Source organism: Molothrus ater, chromosome 2, assembly GCF_012460135.2.
Source record: "Molothrus ater isolate BHLD 08-10-18 breed brown headed cowbird chromosome 2, BPBGC_Mater_1.1, whole genome shotgun sequence".
Classification (NCBI taxonomy): domain Eukaryota; kingdom Metazoa; phylum Chordata; class Aves; order Passeriformes; family Icteridae; genus Molothrus; species Molothrus ater.
Genome location: NC_050479.2, coordinates 64,478,119 through 64,494,137, shown reverse-complemented (window position 1 = coordinate 64,494,137; position 16,019 = coordinate 64,478,119). Strand labels below are relative to the sequence as shown.

The window sequence follows — 16,019 nt, the reverse complement described above, 5'->3', positions numbered from 1 at the left end:
AAATGGCTGCAAGACCTTTTGTCATTTGTAGTTGTAACTGGACTATCAACTGAGGTGACATAGTAGTTACTATTTCTACACAAAAACATGTTTATCACAATCATGTAGAACTGACTCAGAGCACAAAGATGCTTTGAGGTTTTCCTGCTTGATCAGCAGATTCAAATCCCTTGTTGCCAGATTGGCATAAATTGCTAGCCAGTCCCTTCCCAAGAGACAAGCTTTGACTATCTCTCCTGACAACAGTAACTAGTACCAATTAGATGTGCATCCTTTCCAAAAACAGCATCATGAACACCCAAATAGAGTATCTTTGGATCTTACAACCTTCTCATTCCAGAAGTCAGGCTTTTGAAAATGTCAGGGAAGATATCCTCAGCTTCCCTTAACATGCAAAAACCCTTCCAAAATGTACACTGAAGGAAAAAGGTTGAAGCTAAAATAAAGATGGAACTGCAAAGTACAAGCAGAAATTATTCTTTAGCTATCTTTAAATATTTCTATTTTTACATGCAATTAGTTCTTTCATGTTCTTTACGTCTACCTCTGCTCATTTTAAGATCAAACTGCCAGCAATTTTTTTTTGCCAGCACTTCACTTAGAGCCTGCTCTCCGCCACCCCTTCCCTCCCCACCTGCAGGCAAGCAGGGATCTGGGCCTCACAAGACAACTGTGGCGTGGGTGTTATTGGCTGTCTGTTCTGGCAGCCTCTCATCCTTTCTTCCAGCTCTGTTTTGAAACACAATCTAAATTAAAAAAAAAATAAAATTGAAAAAAAAAATTAGACATTCCTGCTCTCCCTACTCACTCGCATCAGCAGCGCTCCCATCACCACAGCCTGAAGCATGGCTGCAAAAGGAGCAGCACCAGGAAGGCTGGCAAATGTTCAGCAAGGAAAAAACTTACTCTGAGAAAAGGTACAGACTTCAGGAGGGGCAGAGGCAAAAACCAGGGGAAAGTGGACCAAGAGGATTTGGGCCCGCTCTCTTCCACATTTAATAGCATTAGGTTCTAACATGTAATTTGGACTAAAAGATTAATTCTTTCCTGTGGTTTGATGGATGTTAACATCCCCTTTTTTTATTACTCTTTAATAATATATTACATAACATTCTGATACACTAATTACCATCTCATGTCATAGCAATTTTATTAAGAGCTTATACTTACAAATACCCATTCTGAAACGATTTCAGGACTTTTTGCCATTTTCTCTGAACTATGCTTGTTGAAGCACTGGCACCGCTCCGTGCACCTTCCAGTAACAACACACCTCTACACAAAGCTGTCTCCTGAGCCCTGGGAGTCAGGCATGGATTCTTCTTGCGTTTAGTCTCAAAGACTTGTAAACAAGTTACTTTTAGCACACTAGGTTGTGATTAAACACTGGTAACTCAGCCCTATTAGGTTCCTGTACCTGCTACAGTTCCAAATCCAGAAGCAGTGCGAAGAGAGAAAAATTCCTTTATACCAAGTAATGGAAAATTTGTTAACTATTGTGCAGTTAGTGTTTGCTCATTAATATGTTATCATCTCACCAGGCAAGACTTAGTACCATGAGGTATTTTTCTGTATAAAATTGCTAATGCCATCGGGATTGTCCAAATGGGATCATCATCATTAAAAAGATTACACGGTGAGGAAAGTGATTACGACAACATCTCAGTAGAAGGATTACTAATCACAAGTAGAATCCTGGTACAAATCTCATTCTCTGTATACAAGAAAGGACACAAAGTCTTTTTAACGTAATTTATATACATTTATGGCTTTATACAACAAACTGTCAGGGATTGTTCTCATGTGTCTGTAGAAGTACATCAGGCACTTTTTCTGAAAATATCCACGTATGAATTTTAATTCTGCAATGTGACTAAGTCAGAGCAGTGAAGCGTTGAAGAGCTGTCACACCACTCGCAAATAGAACTAGCAGTATGTACATGCCAATCTCTCAGATATTGCTGGTTTGTGGAACACCTTCAAAAAAGAGGCCAGTTTTCATGTTGAATAATTTGCTTTTTGCTTGCATAAACCATGCTGCATCTTATATTATGATTACCAAAGTAATAATAATAATAATGAGAATACCTTATTTAAAATCAGTCATAAATTAAGAATCCTAGCAATTTCATAATGAAAATAGGAATTTCAAATCAGTAAAAAAATAAAAAAGTACTAACATACATCCAGTGGTTTAACAAGTGCAAATTTTATACTGTTTTATAATTGGTCCAATTTTAACTTCTCAGGGATGCTCTGTTGACCTAAGCCAATAATAAGCAATATGATTTTTGCTTATATATATATATAGTGTAGGCAAACTGTCAGTTTATCAAAGCAGAGCTTTCCAATTAATGCATCTACTACCTAAACATATATCATATAGCTATATTATGGAAACAATACATCTTTATATTTAAAATATCTCAACAGCTCTATAATACAATAAACTTTTAATAACAGTACAAACCAGAGAAAAGTCAAAAACAAGGCTGCATAGGTAAGATCATCTGCACAATTCACAAACCAATAATTTACAACAATTCTGACAAACTAAGTTACTCCAGAAACTTGGTACTTTTACTGAAAAAGGATTTATAACTAGAGGTCACATAATGCTTGTTTTCAAGGCAGACAACATGCTCCTTCACCAACTTCACAGTATTCCAGAATTACAACTGCAAAACATTAGAATGGCACCACAAAAAAAACCACCCAAAAACAGAACCAAAAAACCCCAAACAAATGAACAAAAAAACCCCCCCCTCAAAACTAAAAAAAACAAACCCCAAAAAAAGCCAAATAGACCATGCAGCCCAAATCTCTGATTACCTACAACCGTTTCCTCACAATAATTAAAAGGGCTTTCTATAGACTGTTGTATTTAAGGTAAGGCTACATTTATGTTATTCATAGGTATAAAAGGAAAGGAATAAAATAGCTGTTTACAGGAAGTTATACAGTAGCAGTAAATAATAAACAGGAGGTATATTGTTAAATGTAGCAAGTTCAGCTGCATCCCCATGGAGCATAGCATTGATTACCATGCAGAGGTGGACTTTATGACAACTTTCGCCTATGTGTATCAGTGCCTATTTGGGAGCAAACATTTTTGCACATGCATCAGACAGAATGATCTTCAGAAACCCCTGTATGAGCCCTCCACTTGCTCCACTCTCAGGATTTACTACCATGTTTCAGAGACTAGGCATGTGATGGTGAAGATGCTACTGGAAATCTTTTACTGCCTGTAAAAGCAGGTGGCTTCATTCAGGCTTCAGCACTAAAAACATTTGATTTTGCTCAAAACAAGTTCAAAGACCAGCTTCACACTGAGGAAGATCCTGTATCACATCAGGCTCTGGAACTGCCTGACAATCGTAATAGCGTATCTAAAAAAGTAGGACCAGCTGTAATTGGCAGTGATTTAAGCCCAACAGGGAGCTAAATGCTAGCACATCAATAAATACATTGCAGAGCCTTAGGAAAGTCATAACAGGATCATTAAATATATGGCTTGTCACTAAACTTCATTTACTTGGCATGTCCTGTTTCCTTCTCCACCATACACCATCACTACAGGAAAGATGAGTTTCAATTAGGACATTTTCTGGTTGTGAGCTGTTTACACAAAAGAAAAATCAGTGTAAAAATATTTCTTTCTCCCCTTATTCATAACAACCAGCCCTAGCAAAAAAACCCCAAACTGTTAATTCTGTCAGTGCATTAAAAAAAAGCTCCAAGGATTTCTGTAACACAAATGTTGTGTAGCAACCAGTGAAAAGACAGGGGAGGCCTCTTTGTCACACATCCATGAAAACTGCATCATGCAATTACAAAAAATCAGAAATCGATTCTTCTAAGATCTAGTCCTGAAAAAGCTCAAGTAGCTGTCAGTGTGCTTACTCTAGCAAGACCAGTTTTTTCCACAGAAACAAGATCTCTGTTATTAATGCTCTCCCCTATCCTAAACCTCATGCATTTGTATAACTTTGCCACTTACTTTATCTTTCTTTTGGAAAAGTAATTTTTTGTCCTGCAATAAGGTCAAAGTTTTAGCCTCCCACTCAAAAGTAGCATTTTTGCCTCTTCAAATCTACTGCTTTACAACAGAAACACTGATGAACCCTACAATAGCGCTAATTAAGACAAATGACAATTTTGTCCTTAATTTTACTACAATTACAAATTTTCCACAAAAGGTCCTGCTCTTGAGTGCACAAACATTATGAGACCTCCATGAAATAAATATAAATGTGAAGCATTGTACAAGCATCTTAACAATGAATACTTAACACTTCATGGTAGTTAAAATGGTAATAGAAGCAGATGACATTTCTAAAAATGCATATATAAAACTGATTAAATATTTCTAAACATAAAATTGTCTATATTTATATATCACACAACAAAAAAAGGGACAGAAATGTTTTGTATTCAAGATCCTTATTAAGCTTTTCTGTTATTAGCACTCCCAAGTGCTAGGGAAATTTATAAAAACATGTACTTAATCCAGTTAAAATACTGTACAAAATGAAGAGGTTATGAATGCTGCCAGATCTCAGATTTATTTTTTGTAAAGTTGCCTATGTAACAAAAGTAGAATTTAATTATAAGAAAAATAACTTGGAAAGTATTCCAAAAATTATCTTAAGCCCAACAATAAAGTGATTAATCTGACAATGAAATCCAGATATATTCTTGCATAAATTTACACAAATACAGGTAAATTATCAAATGGCATTTAACCTACTGGTTGCTTTGAATAGTCAGTGAGTTTAGTAGGATCATATTTAACAGGCTATTCTATTCCCATATGAAATGTGTGGCAATTTTGAGTAAAATAAAGCAGTTCGTACTGCTGCAAGGCAAGTCCACAGTTATCTCAATTCATCAAAACACAGGTAACATCAACGAAGGTTAAACTTACTTAGGGCATGAGATCATCACAGTATTCTTACAAAAGTTTATAAACTTTTCTTAGACCGAAACAGATAGTCTTAAAAAACAATTCTTCTTCTACAGATCATACTGTACAAAACCGAAAGCACAACATGATGTAAGTAAGAGTCTTTGCTGTGATTATATGGTGTAGTGAATTTGGCACTTCAGAGTAACGAAATTTCCAATGGCACAGTTCTTATCTACAGCAGCACATAACCTGCAAACCTTGGGCAAACATCCTGTACAGGAAAATACTCTCTCTGCTGCCAACTCTGACGAAAGGAAGGCAAAAGGAAAAAAAAAAAAAAACCAAAAAAGTTAGTGCATGCGCACAGCTTTGTCAAGAAAATTAAAAAGAAAGGTGAAGGACATCTTTGTACTGCTTTTCTCAGTTCCTGCTGTCAGACAAGTCTGGAGAATTTAACCATAGCCTAGGAAGAAAGAAAAAAACAACAAAAAAGAACAAATTAACATTCACAACAGATGAATAAATCTATTAAAATATGCTCAAGCTAGCTTTAAGATATTTAAATGGGGGGAAAAAATATTCATTACTGGCTAGTAACCAGCAAGTTTTTTGTTTAGAACATCGATGACAAAACATCAGCGTTCCACATGAAGTAAGAGAAGTTGGTACTTGACAGTCCCAATGCACCAGTGCAAACCTGACTCTCAAACTAACAAAGGACTGGAAAGTGACTGACTGTTACGGAGGGAGTTCACATCCCAACACAGAAGAACTCCCAGATTTTAAGCATCTTGACATTTCTTTCTTTTCCCTTTAGCTGTTTTGCAGATTTATTATGAAAAGCACAGCTTACCTCCTACTACATCCTAGCCTGACACCCAACTGTGTGTGGTTGTCTTTACGCTGTGCTGAAAACTTTGGTTAGGCAATACACTGTCAAAGTTAAAATCTAACGTTTCTCCATCCATAAGGTCATTACGGATAATCGACTCCATGTCACAGTCCAACCGTTCAATTAACATGTCATCTAAGTCACTGGGAAGCTTCTCCTGGTGGAGGGAAACAATTCCCACCCTCCCGTAGCCATTGCAACTGTTAACAGGGGCATATGGATTCATGGCATTCATCTGCATCGGGTGACTCATAGGCACTTGTAGCGAAGTCTTCACCGTCGACAGGCGGTTTAGCCCCGACGTGTGCGACATGGTGTTCACTGTGTGTGACAAGGCACGGCCATTGACTGCTGGCTGGTTATGCCCCTGGTGAGGGCGGGCGTTGGGGTTCATCATTTTGTTGTGGGGTGGCTGGCTGCTGTAGTTGGGCACCACCGAGTTGGCGACCATCAGCACGCTTTGGCCCAGCGCCCTGCCGCCAGCCTGGGAAACACCAGTGTCCACCGATGCCAGGATATCATTGTGCGGCGGAGAGTCGGAGGTCAGTAACTCCTTCAGAAGTCCCGCAGGACAGTTGTATTGGCTCATCGATCCGTAGCTTGACTTACTGTCTTGGAGAGTCTGCATAGGAATCTGGGACAAGGAGCTCATGCTAGCTTGAGCGTAAGTGAATTTCCTGTAGTCAGGATTTGGTGAACCTATACTTGTGGTTGAGGATGCAAATGAGTAACCTGGTGTTTGCTGCATCAGGGTGGCAGATGAAGACTGGGTTGACACAGTCATTGATGTATTAGGTGATAAGAGATTGAGATTATCCAAAAGATTTTCCATATTCTCAGAATTACTCATCTCTGAAAGGCTTGGTAGAGTAGAAGTCATTTTGGTGGTTGATGATGGGTATACCATGGAGTGCACATCCCCATCTCCAAGGTCATCTTGCTCTGGCAAAATAGGAGAAAGTCTTCCACTAATTGTGCTAGCATTAGAGCTCGTTCTAGGTCGAAATGTACTCCAGTTATCAAAGTCATCGTTACTGTGAGAGCTGGGACTTGCAGGCCACTTTGAGAACTGTGATCCGGGGCTGTCACCATTTCCTTCTTGACCAGACTGAAGGGATGCTTTTTTCTTGGCAGCTCTGCCTCTGCTTTTGGCAAACTTGCTGTTGTTATCCATGGATGCTGCTCGCCTCCTAGGAGATTTGCCACTCTTCCCTCCTTCAGGATTGAGCATCCACCAGGAACTCTTCCCTGTTCCTTCATTCTGCACTCTGATGAACTTGCTGTGCAGAGACAGGTTGTGACGGATTGAATTCTGAAAAACAGAATAGCATGTAAGAAATGGAGAAGACATGCATCTTTTATGGCATACTAACACCTGCTTTTGTAAGCATACTCTCATTTTGTTAGAAAACACAGGGGTAATCATTAAATAAGAAAACATGCCAGCCTGGAAACCTCTTTTATCTCCTCATCGCTCTGAACTGGCTGAAACAAGCTTGCAAAGAGTCGCCATGTCAATTTGTCTGTCATCTGCCTCCATCGCATCTGACATTATAAAAGGTTCAATAAAACTGCAGGAACCATTCTGAAATAAAAATTCCACATAAAGGAGAAAAAATAAGCCAGAAGATCAAGAAGATGACTGAAGTGAGTCATCTAATGAGTGAACTTAACTGTATTTATGGATTTTTTTTAATTATTATTTTATGCAAAGTTCAGGAATGTTAGATCCTGTTGTATGGTCCTTGTAATGGATTTTCATCCTGCACATCCTGAAACCCTACAGAGATGAAACACACAAACTGTCACTATTGCCACTGAGCATTAGTGAGGTTTATATAGCTTGTGTTATATAGGAAAATACATATAGAAAACCAGTTGAGGATTAAGTTCTAATTTTTATAAGTAAACATCATTAATTACCTAAGAAATCATAGAAGATAAAGGCATGTAAAGAACATAGACGAATTTGTAATGAAACCCTTAGTCTTAAAATCATCGTTCTCTTTCAAAATCCACATTTTAATATGGAAAATTGACTCTTCAAATACCTGAGGGCATCAAATATCTTGCGCCAAGAATGGCTGGAGGTACTGGACCTTTTTTTGACCTCCTCAGCCATGAGTAATGTTTCATGTTTTGTTCTTAAATACAGACAAATAAAATTTTAAAAAATCCAAAATGGAAGGCCACAGGCTGACCTGTTAACAAGAGACTAATCTTTGCACTACCAAGCTGTAAAAAAACCTATTTTGCTCCTATAATTTTCTGCTGAGCACATGTAAAAAACATTGTATCAACAGAAAAGTTTTCCTGCATCTTGACACAATTGCTAACAAAAGGCCACAAGTTCAAAGAGTGCTGAAATAGGCAGCCATCGATGTTAATAGAAGGGTAAGACAGTACCATGGTCTATGCAAGGACTGCAATTCATCCAGAACAAGGAGAAGGGAACCACAAAACAACACATGAAATAAATGTTTAAAACCAGAATAGACCTCAGTGGTAGAGAAATCAGTAATTCACTATCTGCCTTCCATTCAGAGTAATTTTCAGCAACTTGTCTAAAGATCTTAAGTAGGCATTTCACGCACGAACAGTCATCTCACGGCTTAAACCAGAGACAACAGGTCAAATTCCCTGCAAGAGCCATGATATGCTTTGGACCATGGAAAGCAGAACAGACAAAGCAGGACTGGCTTTCTGCTGAGCTCAGCAGAAGTGGTTACTCTGGGATCACAGAGGAGACTTTCAGTAGATGAGGGCAGCAAGGAGGTGTTACAGTCCTCCAACACCTTACAGATGCTACTGATTTGAGACTATGCCCCCATAGCACAGCTTCACCCCAAACAGGGGCACAAGTCACTCCCTAACACCAGAAGATGGCAGAGCATGGCCTCAAGGCACTGACTGTTCAACCAGCACAGCGCTGAGTCAAACTACATGCCTGAACTCAGAAGCCTTTCCAACCTCTCCTCCAAAGAACCATCTTTACAAGTTATCCCAGTTAAACAGACACCATCAAAAACTCCCCATCCCTGGCAGTATTTGAGGCCAGGCTGGATGGGGCTTGGAGCCAGCTGGTCTAGTAGAAGGTACCCTGCCCATGGCAGGAGGGTTGGAATTAGATGGTCTTTAAGGCCTCCTTCAACCCAAAGCATTCTATGACGACTCTGATTTGAGTGTTTCCTTACTCAATTTCAAAAGGAAGCCCTTCTAGAAACTGTAAAGACCATATTTCTTCACTTCAGGTCATCTTACAACCAAAATACTATCTCTGATCTAGCAACAGGGTACTAGGGAAGGCCTTGGAATTTTATTTGCACCAGGTGCAGCTAACACATAGGGAGGGAAAGCCTGAAAGTCCATCTTTGGACTTGCCCGCACCCCAGGGGCTGGCCGGGAAGCCTTGTGAGGCCGGCCTGGCGCAGCCCCTTGTTTTCACTCAAGGGCCACAGACCAATCTGTGGCTGACACAAGTCCAGCTCTACAAATGTCGCAAGAAAGTTGCTCTGTTGATTAAAAAACCTCCTGCACCAGTTCATTTTTTTTTACTGTATTTTGTAAACATACCCAGTTGGCTCAGGATCACTGTTTACTATCAAAATAGTCATACCAAACACACAAAACATCGGGCAGGGAAAACACCGTGATAAGTCTCAGTTCCCTCTTCTCTGCTACACAAGTGTTAAATATTTAAGAAATCGCTGCTATTCCTTAGTCATCAAAAATGTTATAATCTGGTATTATTATACCGAGGACATTTGAGGTCGCTCTTTGAGTAACAGAGCTGTCTCCTAACTCTGCCAGCAATGAAAAAAAAATTTTCCTAACAGGAAAAGGTTTGCGGCCCAGAGCTTGTTACATAAATTCCTGTTTTTCACGCAGCCAGCAGGACATTAAAGAAGCTATGATTTACTAACTTGGAAAAAGTGTTGAAGAGGTAATTCTTGTGAAAATATGCACTGCTGTTAATGATGTTGTGTCTACAAATCCTTGCCAGATGCAAACATGACCTGATAAAAAAGTATAGTTTCAGCAGTGGATCTTGGCTGCTGGAGGAATGGCGCAGCTGTTAGTGGCTGGGGCATGTGGCGGCACCACCAGCTCCAGCACGCAGGGGAGATGCCTTCAGCCATGGGCTTCACCTGGACGTTGAAGCAAAGCCTCCGAAAACCTGGCCTGAATGACTTCAAAAGCAAGTGTCTGCATTTTGAAGCGGGTCTTTGCGCAGCAGCAGTTCACGCCAGATCGCGCTGAGCGTAACTGCACTGGAATTTTATCAAAATCTGGGTCAGGATGGCAGCAGGGCTGCTGCCACCTGTGGAGAGCTTCCTGGGATTGAGTTTTTGCCTCTGAGACAAAGTAAACTTACTTCAGCATTCAGACCAGGAACTGTGGATATGCTTATTGCTACTTTCTGATTTAAGACTCAAAATATGCAAAACCAGTATCAGCTACATGCCATGTGAAGAGCACATCCCAGCTAATAAAACTCATGAAGCCCAAGATAATTATTCCCTTGAATCTACATATTTATATAATTCAGCTGTACTTCTGACATTTCCAACAGCACTACCAATATCCAATACTGCATTTAAACACAAGATATAAATAGCAAAACATGCAACTTAAGTTAAACTTGACTAATTGCTGAGAAAAATTATGTCCCTATCCCAACTGAAGTTGAGGTATTTAATTAAATTTTTCAGTAAATTGTGTTGGTGTTTCACTAAATACCTGAAAACTCAGCTGCTCTGTTAAACTTGACAACATTGTGCTTACTGAAGTGAGATCATATAGTGACTATTGGCCATCTTTCTTCCACCCCAGACCTTGGAGCACCAAAAGCAGAGGGAAGCAGAGCTCCTCTTTAACCCAGCTGCAAACCTCTGCAAGCAGGACCTAGCTGTGGATTTGTGATTATCTGGGGTGCTTCAAGACCCCAAATTTGTAAAAGCACCTACAAGTGATCAAGGTCTCTCCCGCCCTCATACTTTCATCCATGGGCACAGGCAGCTCACATCCCACCAGAGTGCCATGAGAGCGACCAAAAGGGAGAGTGAGGAATGGAGAGTCAATACACTTTACAAAAACAAGCGCATTGGCTATCAAAGTGCATATGCTGACAGCACTGCGACAAGGCATGACATGGCATCTCAGGGAGATGTAACAACATGCAACAAAGGGAGGAAGGAGTTGGCCTCTGGAAGATGCAATCATAACAAACTGGGAGGCCACAGGAGCAGCACTGCTTCTATCACACATAGGTCTAGGATTTCCATTAAAATTAACAGTCTAATGACTGCCCACTAAGTTTTCATTCAGACGACATCCCAGGAGTCCACTGCTTTCTACACTTCTTCCAAGGGGATGGTCTGCACCAGTTGCCAGCTTGTTCTACCATCAGCTGTGGTACCACATCCTATTAATGACAGCTTACAGCAGGTTTCTGAGCCAGCACAATCTCCTTGTGGTGACAACACCACAGCAAAAGTTTTGCAGCAAAGAAGTGGAGAACCCCTCCCCCCAGGATTTCCATATGCTTTTACAGAAGACATTCAACCTGTCTCTCTAGGTCTTTGTATAGGAGCTCTACAGCAGGTCCAGATGTTCACATCACCCTCCTCCTGGAGCCTCAGTGGCAAGCGCCACTCTAGGAAGAAGTCATTAACTCTCCTACAAAAGTGTGCAGAGGCCAGGAAGTTCTCCAGCACACTTGCTCACAGCTCAGCCAGCATTAACAGCTGGACAGCAGCAGCAGGGGCTGACCATGGCAAGTGGCACCATGTGGCATCTCTCCAAGGCTAAGTTAGATCATGCCTGGCAAAACAGGCAGGTTTGCCTGCAATAGCTACACCACCTGCACCCATTTTTCTGTGGTTTCCAACTGCGCTGCCAGGCTTATGGCACTTGGATGAAGAGCCCAAGGAGGAAAGAAAACATTGGTAACTCCAGACCTACCAGAATTTCCTTTGGTACAACAGTCTGGTGTAAGGCAATCCTGTTTGTCTTACCTAGTAACTATGAGATACACAAAGTTCAGATGATGATGCTACACATGGAACTTGGATTTGCCTCAAGAGCTAGTGCTGGACAGTCTTAAGCACTTGGTCTACAGACAGCAGACATTTTCTGACCCTACAATGTTCACCAACACAACCACACTGCAGTGTCAGAGGCCTCAAACACTAATGAAACAGCTAATTTTGCCACCCAATTGTGGTATTTTTTTTATTACAGCTCAGAAACCTTTTCTGGTGTCCAATAAAAGTATGGACAGAAAGCATGTCACTTAGCCTCAGGTCAAAGAGTCATATTTAGAAGATGCTGGAAACTTGCCACCTGCAGCTGCATGAAGGTGGAAGGGCAGGATTTCCTCCCAAACAGGTTATGCTTTTTTGGATCCTTTGTTCCTGGGGAGGTGCTTTTGTTTGACTTCATTTTTCCTCCTGCACTGTTAAACAGTTAAGAAATATCAGCTGGAAAAAGTGAGGAAATACTTCTCTCTTCCTAGGGGGACCTTGCACTGTTTCTCTGTGCTTTCCATTACATGTGGTGGCATAGTGAGAGTCTTTCCCAGACCCCTACCTATGAAAAACACCACCTCCAAACACGGAGACACTTCCATAAACTGTTCCATGTGGTAAGATTTCAGCAATGCATCCCTTTTTCCATGAATGAATGTACAAGAACAGGAGGGAGTGTGTGTTACTGCTATATGGTTGTTATCCATGTGTCCTGAACACAAAGGGGCTTCCTGTGACCACATGTCAGTGGCATTAATCTAAGTCCTGCACATTCTGCATTCAAGTTCACAGATTTATACTATCCTGTGATTCCTTCTCATAGCTGTCAACGACTAAAAAACTTTGAACACTGAAGGTGGTTGCATCCTGCTGCCACCGGGGACTGGAGGGGATTTCTCAACCACTAGAGTGTTCTTCTCTGGATCATGGTAACATGTAGGAACAGAAAATGCATACCCAGCTTCAGACATTGATGTTTAAGACTCGGCTGTCCATGCCTACATGTCAGAGCAGGCAACTCTGTTGACACATATTTGAGTATTTCCCAATACACCCTATATCCTCTTCCTCATCCTAGGTAGACTCCTTGAAAGCACTTTACCATAATGGCAGCTTGGACATTTATAATGAGGTGATAACACTGCCTACTCTCCCTACACAGGCATTTAGGAAGAATGAAAGTAAAAACCACAAGCAAGGTTCACATTATGCCAAGTGTGCACACAGGGCAAGCACACACCTGGATACTGTTCCACACATGATGACCCCAACCAAAACTTTTAATCACTCCTATGTTTTCTGTACCTCCAAGAGAGAGAAAAGTACAGAAAATGAGATTTTAAAATGAATTTTGTTGAATGCACCTTCATCCCTCTGGTAAAATCAGCTGGGGAACCAAGACAGCCGACAGGTTTGTCTAAAATCTATCCACTTTCAAAGATGAAAGAAAAGCAACAATAAGAAGGCACTACAGTGTCATTACAAAAAAAAAAAAAAAAAAAAACAAAAAAAAACAAATAGCCATCAGGATAAATGATGGCTTCATTTATCAATTTCATTTATCATAGCATTAAAAGTTGTGAAGTGTAGAAAAATAAATATCAGATTAAAAAATGCAAAGATAGCAAGGATAACTATTTTTCGTGATTCAGATAAATTTTAATACTGCCTTTACAAAACTGATGCTGCAAGCTTTCTATTCCAACAGATGGAAAACAAGTGTTTGACAAATATAAGGGTTCCATATTTGTAAATAAACATTTCTATTTTTCCACAAATATGAAACATATATATGGATATATACAGCTCATGATGAAGCAAGTTCACCAGTGAGACAGGAGGCCAACAAGGAGACCTCACTGAAGAGGAATATTTCAAAGTCAGAATGCCCATCAAACTAGAGCTTCTTCTCTGCTCTCCTTAAGCACTCTCAGGCCTTCACAAGCAGCCTGTGCAATTACATCAGTAACACAAAACCAGCAAAGCAGGAGGACTTGTGAATAACCTGAGAGACCAGGCTCTATCACACAAAAGCTGGTAAAGGACTCAATAAAACATCAGAGGTCAGGGAAATAATCAGTCTTTCAAACCAGTCCCACAAAATATTGCCATTGCACGTACAAAAGCCTGCATCTTTTGTTCAGGAAAGGTGAGGGAACGAACACCTGCATTATGCCAACACCAGATGGAATGAACAACAGTGCAGTCTAGGTGAGCACCATGCACCACTGCTAAGGTGTGGCCTGCCCTTCAAAGGGGTTAAAAGCATTGGAATCACCTGTAGTCCATCAAGCCCTGAGGAAGGCTGCTGTGATCCGTGGTGGGCAGATAGCCCTTTCACAATTATTCACTGTGGGCTCTAATGCAGTGACCAGGAATGTGACTCTGCAGGGACACAGGCAACACACAGCCATAGCGGTCTGAGGAAAAGCTGTCCTCAAATGCAGAGTAAAAGCAGGTTATTGAAAGGCAAACATGAAATCACAGTTATAGGCAAAGTTCACTGAACTAAAAAAAAAAAAAAAGTAATAATGTAGTAGTTCATCCATACAATGTCAGAATGACTAATAGCTCAAAATTTTGATCTGCAGCTATAGTAAAGAGAGACTAAGCAGTGTTTATTTTTTTTTCAGCCAGTGGGAATAATTATGATCAGTAGGACAAAAAATGTTAATCACTCGTTTCCTGTTTAACAGACAGCCTGTTTCACCTCTGCCACTCTCCACTGTTATACCCAATTCATCACAAAGACTACAGCACTCTTTATAGAAATCTTTCCCCCCAGCTCTTTTTCTTTCTCAAACTAAAGTGTCTTTTATTGACATTTGTTAGCTCTAATGAAGAGGTACAAAAGTGTATACATGCTAAATATATCAATGCTAATTAGACTAGCAGATCATCTTAAAAGCAACACTGGAAATATGCTCTCACCAATTAGAAGCAATAAGGTCAGAAGTAGGCCAAGGTCTTAAATGCAAACTACAGAGGTGAAAACACGTTGTAGTAGAAAATAGGGTTGATTTTTTGCATTGGCCTTTGAGAGGACACAGAGAACTTCCAAGAAAAAAAGCACAGTCAAAAACCCCAGATAGGACTACTCAAAGAGCTTTAACTGGTTAAGTGAAACAACTGTAAAGATCCCTGCTTGAGAAGCCACATAAGTTTTACAGACTAAAATCTCTTCATTATTAAAGCAGATCTCTGCCAGTTGTCTAGGTAAAGGCACAAGCAAACCTAGACCTGTATGTTTGGTTTCAGCTGGATACTTTGCTAGGGAGCCACAGATCTTCATTTTCATTAATTAAGGCTATTTGCTTCCACAAAACCACTGAGAGCCTAAAAGGTTGGAATTATTGTCAAGACCTGATGGATTTACAAGCAAACAGTTGAAAATGTGTTAAAATTGAGGCAGGTAACACAAAGCAGGATGTACTGGGGACACGGGCTAAGTTCAGGACATTTGCCCCATCCACAGTGCTGCCCATGGGCTGGCCATGCCTGGAGAAGCTCGAGGGCTGTCTGTATTTCTTACCTTGAGAAGCAACATATTAAAGGGATGTAGAGATCCAAGAGTATAAAAAGTTCTGTTGACTGAGCCTTTGCGTAGAATACAAAAAATTAAATATATCTCCTAATTATACTTGCATTAGCATAGCAGAGGCAGTCTTTTCATTTAGCAAGCAAAGGACTACAGGACTCACATTCTGTGGTCATGGATGTCACTGAGTATCAGTTTTTCAGAAACAGAGTCAATGAAAGCAGCAAGCTTCCTCTGCAGCAGGGTTAGCTGTGCCCCACAGGAAATCCCTGGCTTGAGGAAGCAGCAAGGCTTGTGAAAAGAAGGGCCAAACCTTTTATTTACAGGCTGAATGATATCTTAGGCTACATCTCACCATGCATTTGATCTTTATTTTGACTATAACAAGTGCAAGGATATACTAGCAAAATTTTATACAGTCCCTATACAGACTTATACAGTCCCTTACAGACTACTAAAAGAAAACTAAAAGTTAAGTGGAATTTTTTGTTTGGCTTAGGTCATCTTTAGAAACTATTTAGTGCATCTAATGGTTAAGATGCTGAATTTGTAAGGGGACAGTGTCAGCTTAAAAACAGCAACCACACCATGAATTTCACCTAGTGCTGTAAATATCTGATGCTGATGTAGTAAACAGGAGAAACTGAG

The 16,019-nt window shown here is 40.3% G+C and overlaps 1 protein-coding gene across 1 annotated transcript in view; it reads right to left on the bottom strand.

Moving 5' to 3' along the window:
- Nucleotides 1-1,125: 1,125 nt before the first annotated feature.
- The window catches only part of FOXO1 (forkhead box O1), a 61,573-nt gene continuing 46,679 nt past the window's right edge, over nt 1,126-16,019 (bottom strand). The window contains exons 2-3 of the mRNA XM_036379835.2: nt 5,766-7,116; nt 1,126-5,375 (exon numbers count right to left, since the gene is read on the bottom strand). Of these exons, the coding sequence (XP_036235728.1) occupies nt 5,779-7,116 (1,338 nt within the window). The 3' untranslated portion in view covers nt 1,126-5,375; nt 5,766-5,778. The remainder of the gene's footprint in view (nt 5,376-5,765; nt 7,117-16,019) is intronic.